At 48.9% G+C, this 20,159-nt stretch overlaps 1 protein-coding gene across 20 annotated transcripts; it reads left to right on the top strand.

The window, feature by feature from the left end:
- The first annotated feature begins 9 nt into the window (after window positions 1-9).
- Window positions 10-19,682, top strand: PHF7 (PHD finger protein 7). Of its 20 annotated transcripts, none has more exons than XM_002713239.5 (11): window positions 10-673; window positions 2,163-2,278; window positions 3,697-3,749; window positions 6,227-6,318; window positions 10,451-10,552; window positions 10,875-10,999; window positions 11,436-11,595; window positions 12,128-12,234; window positions 12,550-12,666; window positions 13,072-13,193; window positions 13,377-13,941. In XM_002713239.5, the coding sequence occupies exons 2-11, from the start codon at window positions 2,235-2,237 to the stop codon at window positions 13,586-13,588; spliced, it is 1,134 nt and encodes a 377-aa protein (XP_002713285.1). In that variant the 5' UTR covers window positions 10-673; window positions 2,163-2,234; the 3' UTR covers window positions 13,589-13,941. The 20 variants fall into 20 exon arrangements, 19 of the variants coding, with proteins under 19 accessions (XP_002713285.1, XP_008258988.1, XP_069906851.1 ...); XM_008260766.4 differs by having other exon boundaries at window positions 10-794; XM_051852345.3 differs by having other exon boundaries at window positions 18-673; window positions 2,163-2,283.
- Window positions 19,683-20,159: the final 477 nt, after the last annotated feature.

Here is a 20,159-nt window from a genome sequence, read left to right as displayed (position 1 = left end):
GAGCGGGAGAGCGGGGAGGGGCGGGGAAGGGAGGGCGCGCGGCCGTTAGCGCGCGGCCGTTAGCGGTCTCCCTGGGCCAACGGTTGCTGTCGCAGCGGTCCCCGTCGGTCGCGGTCCGCGTGACCGGGTCCCCGTTTGCGCGCTCGCTCTCTTCGGCAGCGCAGTCACCGCGCGGGGCGGCCGCCGTGAGGAAGTTACCACGGCTTGTGACCACGAATATAAAATTCCCGGACAGCGGCGCCCTCAGCGACAGCTGGGTGGACGGCCCAGGCCCGGAGCGGCGGCCCGAGACCTACCGCGAGGAGGGAGCGGCGGAGGCCACCTGCAGCCCGGCCCCGCACCAGCCACCCGGCAGGCGTGACATGAGCCTGGTCCGGCGTCCGCGGGATGCCCCTTGAGCCCCTTCGACTCTTACCTCCGGGGCACGGCTGTGACCACACCGACACGTGTTTTCCAAATAACTATCATTGTTTATCCCGGCGGCGGCGGGACCGAACACATTTATTTTTAATTTTCTCACCACGCGTTCCTCAGCACTTGTCCAGCGAAACGACTTGGTTTGCGGAAGGCCGCCTCTGCGACGTCTCTCCTCGCACGCTCTGAAGACCGCTGCGCACAGCATCCCGTCCCAGGAACGTCCTGGCCCAGCGATGCAAAGAACTGACGTTGCAAGGTTTTATTTCTATTGCTAGACGGCCCCCAGCCGGATGGCCCCCAGCGCCAGCGGCGTCCCCCGTGGGATCTTCTCTCTCCTCGTCCAGCCCGCCCAAGTGCTGTCCTTAAGAAGCCTACAGGTGTCGTTAGTTCTGCGACCGCAGCTCCCGGGTTGGAACAGAAGATGGAGCCGGTCCCAAGAAAGGGGGTGCAGGACAGCCTGGCTTTTCTGAGTAGGCTGCTTCGTGCAGAGTAGTTGCAAGTTCAAGATCTGCAGCCTGACCCCGGGCGGCCGGTGGCCGAGTGTGTGTCTCTGGAGGGACCTGATTGACCCAGCTGTCTAGAAAGTGGAGGGAGGCCGGCGCCGCGGCTCACTAGGCTAATCCTCCACCATGCGGCGCCGGCACACCGGGTTCTAGTCCCAGTCGGGGCGCCGGATTCTGTCCCGGTTGCTCCTCTTCCAGGCCAGCTCTCTGCTGTGGCCAGGGAGTGCAGTGGAGGATGGCCCAAGTGCTTGGGCCCTGCACCCCATGGGAGACCAGGAGAAGCACCTGACTCCTGCCTTCGGATCAGCGCGGTGCGCCTGCGGCAGCGCACTGGCCGCGGCGGCCATTGGAGGGTGAACCAACGGCAAAGGAAGACCTTTGTCTCTGTCTCTCTCTCACTGTCCACTCCAGCCCCGGACTGTACGCTGGCTTGCCTTCATAGGGGTTGATTTATTTTATTTGTCCGCCTTGACTTTCGGCGTTAACCCACGCAGTGCGAACTGTAACTTTGTAGTCTGCTGACACTGGTGGCAAGGTGTTTTTTACCTCTGGCCTGACCCAGACAAAAATTGGGGACAGGCTGAACCTTTGGCCATCAGAGCCTTGATGAAGAGGAGCCGTGGGGCTTGAGGGAGGCACTTAGTGTAAGCTTCTATCCCTTGCTAATGGGAGCTGTTGCTTCCAGGCCCCCAGAAGCTCACAGGCTCCTCTTCCTTGGAAAGAACAGCCTTGTCCAGCTGTTACTGCGTAGAATAAAGGACCATGCTTGGGTGCAGAAGAGCGCATTTTCCTGAGTGCTTTCTTGTGAATTCATTAGGCACAAGTTGGGTCAAACAGTGGTTCCAGGTTCTTCCGCTGCTACACTGTGTCATAGCGATATAGCATGGGAGCAAATGACAGCCTTTGGAGCCCTGCTAACTTGGGTTCAAATCCTATCTGTATATATCACTAACTGACCTTGGGCAAGATATTGACCTCACTGAGCCTCAGTCACCGCTTGAAAATAGGGACAATAATGGTACATACCACATGGAGTTTCTGCGAGTTAACACATGTGCAGGGCCTAGATAGTCCTTGGTACAATTTAATAATTATTGGCCATCACCAGCGTTGATACTGGGTGTGTTCCTTTTATTCCATTCCATAGGTTGGGAGGTGAAGCACACCTTTACCTTGACCCTGTGGAACTTGATAACCAAATGTAGAATTAAATTGCTGACCAGCCCCTGTTTATATTTATAGCTGGAAGAGCCTGTATTGTCCTCATAATCATATAGAAGAATCCGAGATAAGAGAGGCAGTTAGCAGCAGCGAATGAAGACTGTAAAAGAAAAGAAGAAGGAATGCCAAAGATTAAGGTAGGGTAGGTAACATCAGAGAATTGGGGAGAAAGTGTCCCAAGAGCCTGTGGTACGTGCTACACTTTTTGTCCCCTGTGGCGTGGTCTCAGGCTGGGGTGGGTGATGTGGAAGCACACACAAGTTGTTCCCTGGAAGCTGCCTGCCTTACCTGTCTTCGCAGGGCTCTCCCTACTAGCAAAGTGCTAATTCTGCAGCCTTTCTACCCATGTTCACATCCTGGCTCTGCTACTTGCTAATCGTGTGGCCTGGCACAAGGCACTTCGTTTCTTCTTTATGCCTCAGTTTCTTCATGTGGAAAATGTACATCATAATAACACCGACTTTTTAGAGTGTTCTGTAGCTTCATTGTGCTGATGCTCCATGTAAAATGGCAAGAATAGTGCCCTGTTGGCTGGCACCGCGGCTCACTTGGCTAATCCTCCGCCTGTGGTGCCAGCACCCTGGGTTCTAGTCCCAGTTGGGGTGCCGGTTCTGTCCCGGTTGCTCCTCTTCCAGGCCAGCTTTCTGCTGTGGCCCAGGAGTGCAGTGGAGGATGGCCCAGGTCCTTGGGCCCTGCACCCGCATGGGAGACCAGGAGAAGCACCTGGCTCCTGGCTTCGGATCAGTGTGCCGGCCGTAGCAGCCATTTGGGTAGTGAACCAACGGAAGGAAGACCTTTCTCTCTGTCTGTCTCTCTCACTGTCTAACTGCCTGTCAAAAAAAAAAAAAAAAAAAAGGAATGGAGCCTAGCAATGGGCAGTGCTCAGTCAACTGTGGCATTGCTTTAGTATGCTTTGTGAAAGTGGAGCTGCCTGAGATTCGGAATAGCTGGCAGAAGAAACAGTAAAAATATCAACATAGGCAGTGCAGGCACTGTGGACAGAAACACAGTTACAATGTAATCCTGTCTTCAAATAACTCAGCACTTTTGCTTTGTGCTTTCAAAAAATGAAAATAGGCTGGCCCCGCGGCTCACTAGGCTGATCGTCCACCTGTGGTGCCAGCACTCTGGGTTCTAGTGCCAGTTGGGGTGCCAGATTCTGTCCCAGTTGCCCCTCTTCCAGGCCAGCTCTCTGCTGTGGCCCGGGAGTGCAGTGGAGGATGGCCCAAGTGCTTGGGCCCTGCACCCGCATGTGAGACCAGCAGGAAGCACCTGGCTCCTGGCTTCAGATCGGCACAGCGTACCAGCTGTAGCAGCCATTTGGGGGGTGAACCAATGGAAGGAAGGAAGACCTTTCTCTCTGTCTCTCTCTCTCACTGTCTAACTCTGCCTGGCCAAAAAAAAAAAAAAAAAAAAAAAAGAAAAGAAGCTGATGTCTTAGCCTTTGGGTATTTTATTGTTTGATCAGATCTATGACTGGCATATTAAGGGAAATGTTACAAGGGTTGTCAATAGGGTCCTGAAAGACCACCTTATACTGCTTTCTCTTGTACAGAAAATCTGCCAAGACCAAGAGGCTAGCCCAGAAGAAGCCATCTTCAGGACCTGGTAAGAACGACTGGAAGTTATGTTCAGCTGCTGCCTCCAAACCTGGGCGAAGAAGGCCTTCTGTGTGGGGCAGTATACTTGCTTCTGTTACCATCAACCCCACTTCCTTCCCAGATTCTCTAAAATCCAGAAGAACTCAGCATAGGTAATTTAAAATTTTCATGTTCAAAGTTCAAGAAACTAGTAATTAAAGCCACTTGAGATGAGCAAAAAAAAAAAAACAAACTATAAAGTGAGAAGTTGCAGCCAACTCCTTCAGGGTGAACAAGATTACATAAAAACCTAGTTGACGGGCTGGCGCCACAACTCACTAGGCTAATCCTCCGCCTGTGGTGCCGGCACCCCAGGTTCTAGTCCTGGTCGGGGCATTGGATTCTGTCCCGGTTGTTCCTCTTCCAGTCCAGCTCTTTGCTGTGGCCCGGGAGTGCAGTGGAGGATGGCCCAGGTCCTTGGGCCCTGCACCCACATGGGAGACCAGGAAGAAGCACCTGGCTCCTGGCTTCGGATTGGTGCACCACACCGGCTATAGTGGCCACTTGGGGGGTGAACCAATGGAAAAAGGAAGACCTTTCTCTCTGTCTCTCTCACTGTCTAACTCTGCCTGTCAAAAAAAAAACAAAAACAAAAACAAAAACAAAAACAAAAAAAACACCTAGTTGATTGGGGCCGGCGCTGTGGCTCACTAGGTTAATCCTCCACCTGCGGTACCGGCATCCCATGTGGGCGCTGGGTTCTAGTCCCAGTTGCTCCTCTTCCAGTCCAGCTCTCTGCTGTGGCCCAGGAAGGCAGTGGAGGATGGCCCAAGTGTTTGGGCGCCTGTACCCGCATGGGAGACCAGGAAGAAGCACCTGGCTCCTGGCTTCTGCCAGCTGTAGCAGCCATTTGGAGGGTGAACCAACGGAAGGAAGACCTCTCTGTCTCTGTCTCTCTCTCTCTCTCTCTGTCAAAAATAAATAAATAAACCCTAGTTGATGCCAAATAAAACTTCCTCTCAACCTCTTCCCTGCCAACATGACCCTCTTCCCCATACAGACAATCCCTCGTGGGGTCTTTGGCTTTACAATGGTGTGAAAGTGGTTTGCACTCAGTAGAAACTACCTCAGATTTGATCTTCTGCCAGGCTAATGGTATGCCATATACTCTCTTCTCTTGCTTTTCCTGTTTCAGCGGATGCTGGGTGGTGACAGCAAGCCACAGCTCCCAGTTTGTCACGTATTTGATCATAAGGGTAGACAACCCATACTCCACAGTGTTGCTGCACTCTGATGTCAGTAGGTTAGGTGCGTTTAAATGCATTTTCTGCTCATGGTATTTTCAACTTAGAATGAATTCATCAGGATATAACCCCATTGTAAGTCGAGGAGCATCTCTATCCTTCTGAACTTCCTAATCTTTCTCTTCTGTTCTTACTGATCAGTTTGAGCCAAACCTATACCATTTTCTTTAAAAAAAAAATTTATTTATTTGAAAGGCAGAGTGATAGAGAAAGAGACAGAGATCTTCCATCTGCTGGTTCACGCCTAAAATGGCCACAACAGCTGAGGCTAGGCCAGGGCCAGGCCAAAGCCAGGAGCCTGGAACTCCATCTGGGTCTCCCACGTGGGTGACAGGGGCTCAAGTAATTGGGTCATCTTTCACTGTTTTACTTAGCTGAATCAGAAGCAAAGCAACTGGAACTCAAACCTGTGCTCTGATATGACAACTTAACCTGCTGCACCACAATGCTGGCCATTTAAAAAAAAAAAAGATTTTATTTATTTATTTGAGAGGTAGAGGTACAGATAGTGAGAGAGAGGAACAGAAAGAAAGGTCCCTCCTCTGGTTCACTCCCCAAATGGCCGCAACAGCCAGAGCTGGACCGATCCGAAGCCAGGAGCCAGGAACTATTTCCTAGTCTCCCACGCGGGTGCAGGGGTGCAAGCGCTTGGGCCAGCTGCTGCTGCTTTCCCAGGTCATAGCAGAGAGCTGGGTCAGAAGAGGAGCAGCCAGGACTGGAACTGGCGCCCATATGGGATGCTGGCACTGCAAACGGGAGGATTAACCCACTGAGCCACAGCGCCAACCCCTATAATGAATTCTTTTTTTTTTTTTTTTTTTTTTTTTTTTTTTTTGACAGGCAGAGTGGACAGTGAGAGAGAGAGACAGAGAGAAAGGTCTTCCTTTGCCGTTGGTTCACCCTCCAATGGCCGCCGCGGCCGGCGCGCTGCGACCGGCGCACCGCGCTGATCCGATGGCAGGAGCCAGGAGCCAGGTGCTTTTCCTGGTCTCCCATGGGGTGCAGGGCCCAAGCACTTGGGCCATCCTCCACTGCACTCCCTAGCCACAGCAGAGGGCTGGCCTGGAAGAGGGGCAACCGGGACAGAATCCGGCGCCCCGACCGGGACTAGAACCCGGTGTGCCGGCGCCGCTAGGCGGAGGATTAGCCTAGTGAGCCGCGGCGCCGGCCCCTATAATGAATTCTTAACATTCTCTTCCAGTTTGTCGGCTGTGTTTTCAAGAACCTGGAGATCCTGAAAAGTTAGGGGAATTTCTTCAGAAAGACAATCTCAGCGTGCATTATTTCTGCCTTGTGAGTATAAGGCCTCCTTTGCTTTGAATGTCTTATGGCTTTTGCTATACAAGCTGTTTTCTGGTTTTGCATTCAGCTTCAGATCCATAACCCTGTTTGTTTTCTTAATAACTTTTTTCTTTCAAAATCTTTTTTTAAAATAATATATGCACCTGGTATAAAATTCTGATAAGATATGTACAATAAAAATTATCTTCCAAAAACATACTTCTAATCTTTCTCCCACTCCCCAGAAACAAATGTCATCAGCAGTTGGAATGACCTCCCAATTATTTCTTTCCTAATTTTTTAAAAAATTAAATCTGGGTCTTTCCACCTAGACCTGTGTGTGTGTGTTTAATTTATTTGAAAGAGAGTTACAGAAAAAGAGATTTTCCATCTGCTGGTTCACTCTGCAAATGGTCCCACATCCAGGGCTGGGCCAGGCTGAAACCAGGAACCAGGAACCTCATCCAGGTCTCCCATGTGGGTGGACACCCCCCCCCCCCAATTTTTTTGCGAGGTGTACTTTGCATACTATAGAATGCCACAATTTCAAATGTACAGTTGGATAAATTCATAAATATATGTCCTCATGTAATCACTGCCCAAATCAAAATAAACATTCATCATTCTAGAAAGTGCCCTCTTGCCCCCTCTCAGTCAGTCACCCAGAATTAATCAGTGTCCATTTCTTTATGTACTTTTTGTATCTGGCTGCTTTCTCCCAACAGAAGGTTTTGGAGATCCATCCATACTTTTGCATGCAAGTGTAGCTTGTGCCTTTTTATTGCCTAGTAGTGTTCTGTTGCATGAGTATGTTGCAATCTGCTTCTCTGTTTACTTGTTGCTGGATAGGTGAATCATTTCCATTTGGGGACTGTGATGACTAAACCTGCTGTGAACATGTATGTTCAAGTCTTTTTGTGAACATGTGTATTCTCTTGAGCACATGCTGAGGTGTGAAATTAGTGGTTGTGTGCTAACTAGATGTTTAACTTTGAAAGCTGCCAAGTCGCTTTTCAAAGTGGTTATACCAGTTTACACTACCACAGTTTATGAAAGTTCCAACTGCATAATACTTTTCCAAAACTTTGTATTGTCAGTCTTTAACTTCAGGCATTCTGTTATAATGTTAGTATCTTGTTATAACTTTAGTTCATTTTTCTGCTGACTATAGGTGTTGAGCTTCTCTCCATGTGCTTCTTGGCTATTCACATATTTTCTTTTGTGAAATAGCTGTATAAATGTTTGTGCATTTTAAAAGTTGGGTGTTTCATCTTGAAACAAATTCTTTTTCAGATAAATGTATTGTGAGTATTTTCTTCTAGTCTGTGGCTTGCGTTTCATTTTCTTAATGATGTCTTTTGAAGAACAAGTTTTAAATTTTGCTGAAGTCCAGTTTATCAGATTTTTCTTTCATGGTTAGTGCTTTTAGTGTGTCCCAAAAAATCTTTGCCTGCCCATTGAATGACCATGGTGCCTCATCAAAATCAGTCGACCTATTTATGTCACTGATCCATTTGTCTTTCCATACACCCATCCTCCACTGCCTTGATTATTGTATCCTCACGGATCCTTTTTATTTCCTTATAGATTTCATATTAAACATCTCAGTTTTTCTTTTTAAAAAATGTCTACCAGGATTACATTGAATTAATAGATCAATTTGGGAAGAACTGACAAATAATATTGAATCTTCCAATCTGTGGATGTATATATTTCTCCATTTACTTGGATCTCTTAAAATTTATCATAGCAATGTTTGACAGTTTTAGTGAAGAACTCTTTGACATCTTAAGTATATTCCTAAATATTTTGTGGTTATGCTATTGTATATGATATTTTAAAATTTAATCTTCAGATTTGTTGGTGGTATACAAAAATGCAATATATTTTTGTATATTGACTTTGTGTCCTGTACTATCTCTTTAACTTTACTTATCAGTTTGTTTTTTTATTTATTTTTGTTTTTATAAATGCCATAGGATTTCCTGTGTATGCATTCATGTCATATGTGAATAAAGACAGTTGTGCTACTTTCCTTTTTTTTTTTTTTTTTTGACAGGCAAAGTTAGACAGTGAGAGAGAGAAACAGAGAGAAAGGTCTTCCTTCCGTTGATTTACCCCTCAATGGCCGCTATGGTCGGCACACTGTGCCAATCTGAAGCCAGGAGCCAGGTGCTGCCTCCTGGTCTCTCATGCGGGTCCCAAGGACCTGGGCCATCTTCCACTGCCTTCCCGGGCCAAAGCAGAGAGCTGGACTGGAAGAGGAGCAACCGGACAGAACTGGTGACCCAACTGGAACTAGAACCCAGAGTGCCGGTGCCGCAGGTGGAGGATTAGCCTAGTGAGCCGCAGAGCCTGCCCTTTCTTTCCAATTTTTGTCTTTCACTTCTTCCTGCCTTACTGTACTGGCTGGAACCTTCAACTTGATGTTGGATAGAAGAGGTAGGAGTGATTATCCTTGTCTTGTTCCCAACAGCAGGGAACAGTTCTAGTTTTTCACTGTTCAAATACAACATTAGTTGTAGGGTTTTTTTGTAGATGCTTTTTGTCAGGTTATCCTAGTTTACTGGGAGTATCATGACTGTGTGTTGAATTTTGTAAAATGCTTTTTCTGCATCTACAGACATAATCTTGATATTTACTTTGTTAATGTGGTTTTCTATATTTTTTAATGTTAAACTAATCTTGCATTCCTAGTGTAATCCTTTCTTGGCCATGATGTGGTATTCAATTCGCTAATATTTTGTGTGATTTTTACATCTGTGCCCATGAGAAAGTTTGGTCTGTGACTTTCCTTTCTTGTAAGTCCTGCCAGGTGTCAGGGCTTGGTTGATCTCAATGCATTTACAAGCAAATACATTTTAACATAAAAATAAATATATTATACACCATATCTGGTATCCTGTTTTGTTTTTCATCTCACAGATTTTAGACATCTTTCCATGGAGAATGTATAGATCCAACTTTTTCTTTTAAATAACTGATTGGTATTTCCTGGTATAGGGATGCTAAAAAGTATGAAGCACCTATTAAAGGATACCTAGATTGTTTCTGATCTTTCACTATTGGTTCCTCTGTTTGTAGAAATTATACTCCTTATAGAAAAGGTAAATAATCCTTAAAAGTATAAAACAGAATTCACATGTAAAATCCTAAAGACCTGAGATAATTAGTATTACAGTGCATGTCATATATGTTTTACACATAATTGGGAATGATCCAAGTGCCCTCAAGTCATCTAGCATTGTGGGGTCGTCTTTTCTGTAATGCAGCAATAAAATAACCTGAGCTCCCACTACATATGGCTCCTGCTGGCAGTGCTGCACCCTCCCCATTATTTTTGGATGATTCTAGGAGGTGGGAATGCAGTTCTGACATTCTTCCAATGTATGTAACAGAATAGTTTGGCTTCTTTTATGCTTGGTTTCCCATTCCAGACTCTGCTTTGGGCACTTTTCAGAAACAAAATAAAAATGTGTTTTTGAAAGGAAAGTGCAATTCCTTCCCCTCCCCTGCAATGCAGGATGACTACAGTCGGGAGATTTCGAAGCCCTGCTTCCCTTCCATAGCACTCTGAGTATTTTTTAGGAGAGGTAGGAGTGTGAGTTCTGTGGGCCTGAGTATGAAGGCCAGCTCTGCTCCTCCTTGCTGTATGGCCCCATCCAGGTCACCGCACTGCATCTCAATGGCCTGCTCTGTAAGATGAAGTTCACAGCAGCATCTGTAGATAGTGTTGTGGTGAGCATAAAATGAGTCAGTGCAGGAGAAGTGTTTCCCCAAAGTGCTTGGCACACAGGAGGAGGCCTTGGTAAATGAGAAGCAGCATAACACAAAGGCTGTCAGAGTTCAGGTTCTGGAGCTCTGTGGCCCATCAGCGGGTCACACCATAGCTCCTGTGAAACGAGGGGAGTGGTGCCTGCCTCCTGGGGTTGTTAGGAGGATGCATGGAGGTAATACTTGAGAAGCACTTAGAGTACCCAACACTGGGTATCACAGAAACCTTCATGAAGTAAGCTACCCTGTAAGTGCGGATAAATTCCACCCAGCTGTGTTTGTTATCGGTCTCTCCCTCATCTGCCTCATCCCCTGTGCTGTCTCTCTGGTCATCAGCGTTGACACCTGGTTCTGCCCTCCCCACCCCCAGATCCTATCTAGCAAGCTGCCTCAGAGGGGCCAGTCCAACAGAGGGTTCCATGGATTCCTGCCTGAAGACATCAAGAAAGAGGCAATCCGGGCTTCTAGGAAGGTTAGAGTCCCCCACTACAGGGCCTTTGGGATAGGCCTCTTGTCACATCTCCGTCACTGTCCCTGATTCTGTTCTTTTCCCTCATTGCCCATTTAGAAGTCAAAGGACTCTGCTTTCCCAAGGGGCCCTTCTCAAGTCCTCCACTCTGCAGTGTTGAGTCTTAAGTGAGGAGAGGGACATGACGGGAAAGCAAACATAATTCAGGACCACTGAGGAAAGAGAATGGCTGTTGCTGCAGAGCGTTTGCATTCCTTAGATGTGCCACAAGCTGTCTGTTGTCCTTTCCTGGAGCCCTGAGCACTATCTAGGATCTCATTTGCAGGTCTGCTTTGTGTGCAAGAAAAAGGGAGCTGCCATCAATTGCCAGAAGGACCAGTGCTTCAGGAACTTCCATCTGCCTTGTGGCCAAGAAAGGGGTTGCCTTTCACAATTTTTTGGAGAGTACAAGTGAGTGAGGAAAGGGGAAAAGTCGGGCCACCCTTTTGTAATTTGCTCTTTAACCACTGAAGAAATCAGAGTCCAGTTTCCAGGGTCCTGTTTTGATTCACCAGTGACTCTGTCCCTCCTTTCAATAACGGGAAACACAGTCCTGATTTGGAGATTTCACAGGCGTTTCTTGCTTCCCATCATCCCCTCCTTAAATTACAAACAGCTGGGGTTTTAGACAGCTGCTCAGAACCCAGGGAGGCTTCGGGAGCAGGAGGCTGTGGAGATGGTCCCGGGGGCTTTGTGCCCTGGGAGAGTTGCCATGAGAAGGCATGTGGCTGTTCCCACTCTGCCTCTCCTGCTGCCCGTGAGTGTGGCTACAGCCTTCTGAGGCTGGGCAGCTGAGAAACTACACAAATGACAAGCCAGAAAAACAAGCGTCTTTACCCTTCCATAGATCATTTTGTGGAAAACATCGCCCAACACAGGACATCCATCGGGAGAATGTGAGGGAGGAGAGCTGTGTCTTGTGTTGTGAAGATTTATCCCAGACGAGTGTTGAGAACATCCAGAGCCCGTGTTGCAGTCAAGCTGTCTACCACCGCAAGTGCATCCAGGTGGGGCCGTCTCCGCCCTGGAACCAGGGCCCCCGGGCATGCTCAGACGCACTATAGCTTCGGCACTCTGTGCTGGAGAACTTCATGTGGGCTGGTTCCAGGCAGTTAAAGTGAGTCTAGTTTCTGGCCATCGTTGGTCTGTAAGCCCTCACTCAAGATAATAGTCACCAAATCTGCAGCATTGCTAGAGCAAAAGGACTCATCCAAGAATGAGCCAAGGAGCCTCAATCAGCCTTGCTTCCCGGGATGAAAGAAAGGGAGCCAAATCTCCAGGTACCTGACCCCTGCTTAGCGCTGCCAAGCACCATGGCTAGCGAGGCCAGCCGAAGCACTCCCACGAGTTCTCTTGCTAGTACTGTGGTCCCAAGTCTGACACCTGGATTTGCACTCTCCTCCATCCCACCCAAACACCTTTTCCTGTACCCCAAGTTCAGCTGTCTTGGCAACATCCTCTTTATAGAGTGCAGGAGGGAGTGGAAAGATGGTCAAAGTGTTTCTACGTGCACAAAGGTCTTCTTGTTTTTTCTTACAGAAATATGCCCACACATCAGCAAAGCATTTCTTCAAATGTCCACAGTGTAACAATCGAGAAGAGTTTCCCCAAGAAATGCTAAGAATGGGGATTCATATTCCAGACAGGTAGCGGAAACAACAGGACTTCACCATGGGGTGGTTTGCCTAGTTCGACAGGACACAGGTGGGAGGCTAGACCGAGAAGAGCAGAGGACTGATACACAGTGAAGATGGAGGGGCGGAGGGAGTGCGGCTCATAGTCAGGAGAAGCCGGTGGGCAGGAGGCCTGTTTCTGACATGGGGCCTGGGTCTTGAATTCGGGTGTGGGACGAAGCCCCACATGCCGCTGTGCTTCCTCTTTCCTCCCTGGCGGACAGAGGCATCAGCAGCCCATTAGTGCACGCACGTGTTCCTTATTCACTGTTTCTTCTCCCATTGCAGAGATGCTGCCTGGGAGCTTGAGCCAGGGGCTTTCTCGGAGTTATATCAGCGCTATCAGCATTGTGATGCCCCCGCCTGTCTGTATGAGCAAGGCAGAGACAGCTTTGAGGATGAAGGGTAGGGAGCGGCTCCTGGCTAGGAAGAGCTCTCATCTTGGAGTTGGACTTTGGCACAGTATCAGGAGCAAGACCGTCTCTCCAGTGTGCACAGCGCAGGGTGAACCTCAGTAGCTAAGTCCGGTTCTTGACCGGCCCCTAACACTCATGGGCAAGTGAACAGGTGTCCTTGGCAGGGTCTGCTTTTCTTCTCGTGCTCAGTGGGGAGACGCTCAGGGCCGGTTTCTTTCCGCAGCCACTTGCATGGGGCTGTGGCTGACTGCACATCTTGGGATCTCGGGCTCTCTCTGTGATGGGTAAACTACAGTAAAAGGTGCCCAGGATGCCCTCAGCACAGCAGAGGAGGGCCCAGCGTGGTGGATAGTGTCTGTCTGCCCTCAAGTCCTTTCCTTGGCTCTTCCTGTAGGAGGTGGTGCCTCGTTCTGTGTGCTACCTGCGGATCCCGTGGAACCCACAGGGGCTGCTCAGCTCTCAAACCCAACAGTAAGAAATGGGAATGTGAGGAATGTTCACCTGCTTCAGGCACAGGTGAGATGCACAAAGGTGGTCTGGCCTAAACTGGGGTGAGGGTGAGGAGGCAGCATGCCCCCACGTGGTCACTATTAGCACCTTTAGCTTTACAAGGAAAGTGGTCAGGGAGGGGCTTAAGCACCTTGCACCTGGGAGAGGCGGAAGGTTGAGTTTTCCTTCCCCACCTTTGTTTCACCACAGACTGCACACCTGAAAACTCAGGTGATGTCCCCTGCTGCAGCAGCGCCTTCCACCCTGAGGAACACTTCTGCAGAGACAGCAGCCTGGAAGAGAACCCAGGCCCCTCTTGGACTGATTGGTCAGAACCTTCTGTATTAGAAAAGCCAGAATCCTCTGGCAGGAGAAGGTCCAAGGGTGTTAAAATCCCTAGGAGTGGCAAAAAATCCAAGTAGCTGCTCATGCGGTTGCTGCCACATACATTTGGGTACGCCGCTGCACTCCTCCATCAGGTCTGGGGGAGGGGCACTTTGGGACTAGGAGCCGAGGAAAGGGGGCCAGAAGTGACACCAGGAGCCGAGGAAGTCCCAGGGGAACGTGGGGTGCGAGCAGGGTGGAGACGCCGATAGAGGGACCTGTTTGTGGCCATCAGTGTGCCTCTGTGCTCTCTGATTCCCAGAGAGCCCTGTTGCTCTTCGCCCACAAGAAGCGTCCACTTCAGTCCGGTTCTCGGATGCCTCTTCTTACTTCACTCACATTTGTTATTATGCAAATAAAGGTTTTCTCTCCATTGGTGTCTCCTTATAAACTCAGTCTGGAATTTGTCTAGCATGCTAAGGAATCTGGAGGGATCAGGGAGGAAATAAGAAAACTCGCCTTTCTGATCCATAAAATTCAGTGACTTGATAGAGAACTTCCAACTTCAAACACAGATGTTCTTTGTGGGGAGAATCAATTTCCAGGAAAACCGACATCTCGGGGGCAAAGACTTTGATCTTTGTGCAAATAAGTCCGCAGCTTCTCACCATGGAGGTGGGCAGTGTAGCAGTCCACACTGGACAGTGAAGGGGCCCTTGTCACAAGGCCTGGGGCCCTGAACTCAAGCAGGCCAGGGACTGTCATGCTTGGAGAGGGCAGACAGGATTCCACAGAACCTCCGCGGCACGAGGAGGCCACTCAGACTCTCACTGCCTGGTGGCTTGAGCGTTTCTGTCCAGAGTATAACTTTAAATTTACATGCGAGGACATTGACATTAGGCAGGCAGCTGGGTGAGGAGCCTGGCAGAAGGCCTCAGGAGAAACTGAATTGAGCATATCTTAAATTTGCATGTTTTTAATAATGTCATGGGATTTGGGCTAGTGGGAGGAGCTCAGAATCACTGCCAGCTACCGAGTTGTCCGGGTTTCATGGAGTCATTGTCACAAGTGGTGTAGGACAGGGACAGGGTTCTCCTTCCAAGCATTGCCAGGCCCTGCAGACTTGGATCCAGTGTGTCCACAGTGGTGCCTTCAGCTCTGATCACATTCACTAGGAATCAAGCAGAAGGTATTTGTTGTTATCAAAGTAGGCAAGCAAAGTAACACTGCTTTGAAATGTCTAATATTGCCACAAAGGCTTGTGATGAAGCCCAGTCTTACCCATGCCTACTTCTAGGCCTAGTCCCTTAGTGCGTCCACTTTCCATTTATTTTAGCCATGTTTGGTTTACTTGTCTGACATGATTGACTTTTCATTGCGTCACAAAGATTTAGCACCTTGAGAGCCTTCCCATTTTCATTTGCACCACCACATAGTCTCATCACAATTTTTACTAGATTAACTTTCATTGTTTAGGTCACCATGACTTTGCAAAACTTGTCTACTGAGCCAGGTCATCCACTGTGATTACCGTTCCTCCTCCATACTGGGTTTTTTCCCCCTGAAGTAATAACTGCCTCTTTTTTTTTTTTTTCTATGTACTATTGCTAGTTCTTGCCCAGTGTTGCAAATGATCAATAAAAAGCCTTGAAATACAATTCTCACAAGCTGTGATGCACTTCTAGAGCCTGCTTGTGAGCGGGCTTGCCCTTGGTTTCCTGCACACCTGTCACTCCAAGGCTCCCCTCAACTGTGCCCATTTTATTCATTTTCTCGCTAACAGGTATGGCAACTCAATGCTACTCTTCCTCCCCTGGGCATCTAAGGAGATTTGGTCAGTACTGCAAGTGACAAGAAAGACTGTAGACTGTTAACTCTTGCAGTGATAATGCACAACTGAAAGACCCTTCTTGGAGACGTTGGCTTCTTAACCTAGAATTTCCGTAACCAGACATATCCTTAGGCATCTGTGTTGGTATCATTGCCTTCGTAGGAAGGGCGACCTCCATGTCAGTGGGTGGAGAGTGGAACTTGTGACAGGAGAGAGACTGAGTAACCCAGACATTCAGCACCTGCCTACAAGCAGCACAGTATCTGTTCATGGGCACACCCCTGCTGTGTCTCACTTTGTATCTTTTTACTCCCCATTGATGTTAATGGCCAACTCCATTCTTGTAGGCCAGAAAGCCCACACTGGAGTTCTTTCTTCCTCTGGGCCTAAATAGTTTTCACTTACAGAAAAAATGTAAGTTAGTACAGAGTCCCTTGTATCCCAAACCCAGTTCCTCCTCTAACATCTTTTTTTTTTTTTTAAAGGATTTATTTATTAAAAGTCAGAGTTAATGGATGCACAGAGAGAGAAAGTGGGAAGATAGGGAAAGGGAGAGAGAGAGAGGTCTTCCATCCACTGTTTCACTCCCCAAATGGCTGCAACGGCCTGGACTTGGCCAAGCCAGAGCCAGGAGCTTCATTTGGGTCTCCCATGTGAGTGCAGGGGCCTAAGAACTTGGGCCATCTTCCACTACTTTCCCAGGCCACTAGCAGGGAGCTGGATCAGAAGTCAAGCAGCTGGGACTTGAACCGGCACCCATAATGGATGCCATTGTTGTGGGTGGCAGCTTCACCTGTTAGACCATAACCCTTGCCCCTTTACTAGCATCTGAAGTTAGTACAGTAAATTTGTCACAACTAATGAATCAATATTGATATTATGATTTGTTTAAAAGATTTATTATTCATTATTTATTTTAAAAGCAGAGTTACAGAGATGGAGAGAGAGAGAGAGAGCAAGCTTCCATACCTTGGTTCACTCCCCAGATGGCCACGATGGCCAGGACTGGACCAGGCTGAAGTGAGTGCCCTGGTCTCCTGTGTGGGTACATTACAATACAGGAGTGCTGGATAGGAAGTGGAGCAGCTGAGACTGGAACCAGTGCTCATATGGGCTGCTGGCGTCACAGGTGGAGACAACCCGCTGAGCCACAGCACTGGCCCTGATACATGATTATTAACTGAAGGCCATACTTTGTCCAGATTTTCTTGGTTTTTACCGGAGGTCTCTTTTCTGTTGCAGGACACCACACTGCACCGAGTTATCCCATGTCTACCTTCCTCTTGGCGCTGAGTTTGCCAGACTTCTCTTGCTATTGATGACCTTGAAGCTTTTGAGAACTAGTCAGGTATTTTGTAGAGGGTCGTTCAGTTGGGACTTGTGTGGTGTTTGCCTCATGATTAGACTGGATGCTAGGGGTTTGGGGGAGGGAGACCATGCAGGTAAAGCACTGTTTCCAGCACCTGATACTCAAGTCGCATGCTGTGAACACAAGCTGCCACTGCTGTTGATAGCTCTCATCATCTGACTGAGGATTTTTTTTTCACTGTAAAGCCATTTTTTCTGCCTTCCATACTGTACTGTACCTTTTGGACGGAAGTCACCACCTGCAGTCCACAAAGTACTTGTTTCCCTTTCTCCAACCCTACCTTTACCATAAACTAAGACCAAAAATGCTAGAATTTCCCTCTGCTTCACTCTCTGTTCAGCTGCCCTCTTTCTTGTCAAGCTGACTGCATCTTCCAGGATACATCACCCACTGGCCCTCTCCCTGGCCACCCAGGAATACTGGCTTAACTCCCTCCCATCCTCAGTCTATTGAACCTAGCATAAGGGCCACTTCGTCATCCCTGGCCACTCTTTGGCCTCTGCTTGTGACCCATACAGCATGTCTCCTTCTGTCTGACCTCCAGTTGTGCTGACAGCCCCTTACAGGCAGGGCACTGTCTGTCTGATTGGGTCTTATTAGCCTTTCTTCCCCTCGGTGCCTGGCCCAGGACCTCACCTTCAGTGATAGTTTGACTTCTGCTAATTCTGTAGATAAGCTTGGACCTATTCACATGCCTGTTGTTTTGCTGCCAAACACCAGAGGGCACTGTGAGTGCATTGAGGAAAAGAATTGCGACCTCTTAGACTGGGAAGATTTGAACAGGCTATGAAAAGCTTCATCTGTTTTGGAATTGCATAGGACTTACTGCTCCTCACTTGTTCTAAACACATCCGTTTGAGTTTATTTAGTAGATGTGTTCCTGCTGGATTTAGAGACAAGCATAAAAGCTGCTGGGGCCGGCGCCACGGCTCACTAGGCTAATCCTCCGCCTTGCGGCGCCGGCACACCGGGTTCTAGTCCCGGTCGGGGCGCCGGATTCTGTCCCGGTTGCCCCTCTTCCAGGCCAGCTCTCTGCTGTGGCCAGGGAGTGCAGCAGAGGATGGCCCAAGTGCTTGGGCCCTGTACCCCATGGGAGACCAGGAGGAAGCACCTGGCTCCTGCCATTGGATCAGCGCGGTGCGCCGACCGCAGCGCGCCGGCCGCGGCAGCCATTGGAGGGTGAACCAACGGCAAAAGGAAGACCTTTCTCTCTCTCTCTCTCTCTCTCTCTCTCTGTCCACTCTGCCTGTCAAAAAAAAAAAAAAAAAAAAAAAAGCTGCTGGACTTCCCACTGCAGGTCACATCCTCAGACAGCCCATCTTCATAGTCTCCCTCTGCAGACCCCAAGTGGCCTTCTCATACCCAGCTACCCACTCCTCTACCAAAAATGGCAGATGCCAGTCCCAAGGGAATATGTGATACGGTTCTGTTCCTATTCTGCCTCATGCTTCCAGCACACACACTCACTTATATGCACACACCTATATAGACACACTTACACCCATATGCACACATACACCCAGCCATATGCCCACACGCACAGTAACTAACATCAGGGCCTCTCGGTGTGGTTCAAAGGTTCTACCTCTGTGGGAAGGGAGGGAGCTTGCAATGAAAATTGCACTTCCATGGCCCTGAGCCCAGGGACAGCGTGTCAGCTCCCTGTGTGCTCCCAGCAGGGCTGGAGGTGAGTCCCAGCCTCATCAGAGCCTCTGTGAGGAGGTTCATTGGTAACCAAGCCAGGAGTTCCACTTCAAAGACCCAACTATTTGCCAAGGTCTCATTCCCTGCACATTTTCCCCTCAAAAGCAACAGAGCAGTTAGAGGCCAAAAACTGAAGAGCTGATATTTTCCTTTTTCTTTTAAGATTAATTTATTTGAAGTGCAGAGAGAAGGAGAGAGGGAGAGCAAGAGAGCGAGAGCAAGCTTTTATCAGCTCTTTCACTCCTCAAATACCTACAACAACTGGGGTTGAGCCAAGCTGAAGTCAGGAGCCAGGAATTCCATCCAGATGTCCCACGTGGGTGGCAGGAGCCTAAGTACTTGAGTCATCATCTGCTGCCTCCCAGGCAAATTAGCAGGAAACTGCATCAGAAGCCCAGAGTAGCAAGGGCTTGAATCAGCACTCTGGTTTGGCATGCAGGCATTGTAAATAGTGGCTAAACCCCCTACACAACAACACCCACCCTGATGTTTCTCTGTTTTTTAAAAAAAAAAAAGTTTATTTTCTTGTTTTATTTGAAAGGCAAAGAGACAGAAGAAAGATGTCTTCTACCTGCTTGTTCAGTCCCCATATGGCTGAAACAGCCAGGGCTATCCTAGGCTGAAGCCAGGAGCCCAGAATTCAATCTGGGTCTTCCACATGGGTGGCAAGGACCCAACTACTGAGGAATCATCTTCTGCCTCCGAGGATATGCATTAGCAGGATGTTGGATCACACACAGAAGGAGCCAGAACTCAAACTAGGCACTTCTGATATGGGATGCAGATTTCCCAAGGGGCATCTTAACCGCTGCCCCAAATGCCCACCAAGTTGTAGCTTTCACAAAATGAAAAACAAAAACCTTGCCTTCACTTCTCCTTAGGAAACCCCCTTGTAACCCTGGGGTCCGTGAGCAGTGAGGCAGCACGAGGCCTGAGTGGATAGACCCCCTCCCCCTGAATGTAGTGTCAGTGGCTTCTTGACCTCGGTCCGTGTGTCCCTCTGAGAAACAGGAAGGCATCCGCGCCATTGGTGTCCTTCCCTCTCAGAGCATCTGAGATCTGTCTGGGCCATCAAAGCTGCTTCCAGCTCCCTGGAGCACACTGGAGGGGACACCAGCCCGCCAAAACAATCCCCCATTGTGTTCCTCCCCCTTGGAAATCATGGATTTGTAAACAGGCCCTGCATTTAGACAGCTCCTGCCCTGGCTTTGTGCTGGGATGTTGTTTTTTCTTCTCTGAACAATGTCCTTTCCAGTGGGCCCAGCCGTTCACACCATTGTCTGAGACCCTTGGACTACAGGAAACAGCCCCAGATCCTTATCAACAGGGGCCGGGCGGAGGTGGTGCAGAGCGAAGGGATGAGATCATGCCCATAAAGCAAGCTGCTGGCCTGACACGTCAGTCTTCCATACCTTTATCTGTGACAGCCCAGCCCGCCTTGCCCCCCCAACAGGCCCAGCTGGGCTCCATGGGTCCCTAGGACTGTCACGTCCACTTGATGGCAGGCACCTTGCCTTTGTGATGCAGCCCACAGCTGTCCCCTGCCTTTGCTTGTCCCTCTGCTCATGGGACACTTGAGGCGGTGAAACACACCCCATTGGATGAATCAGGGTGTGCTCCATTCATTTTCCTCACTGGGAAAGAGAGGTCAAGTGTGGTCAGATGAGCCCCTTCAGCAGAGTCCCTGAGTGCAGGCTGGCGGCCAGCGGCCCTCACAGGCCTCCCTGGGGACATTGCGGCAGTTCCCAGCCTCTACGTAGGGAAA

The sequence above is a fragment of the Oryctolagus cuniculus genome, chromosome 10 (assembly GCF_051225735.1).
Source record: "Oryctolagus cuniculus isolate XC-2025 breed Fujian yellow rabbit chromosome 10, ASM5122573v1, whole genome shotgun sequence".
Taxonomy (NCBI): domain Eukaryota; kingdom Metazoa; phylum Chordata; class Mammalia; order Lagomorpha; family Leporidae; genus Oryctolagus; species Oryctolagus cuniculus.
The sequence above is the reverse complement of the archived record's forward strand: the minus strand, read 5'-3'. Positions and strand labels throughout refer to the sequence as shown.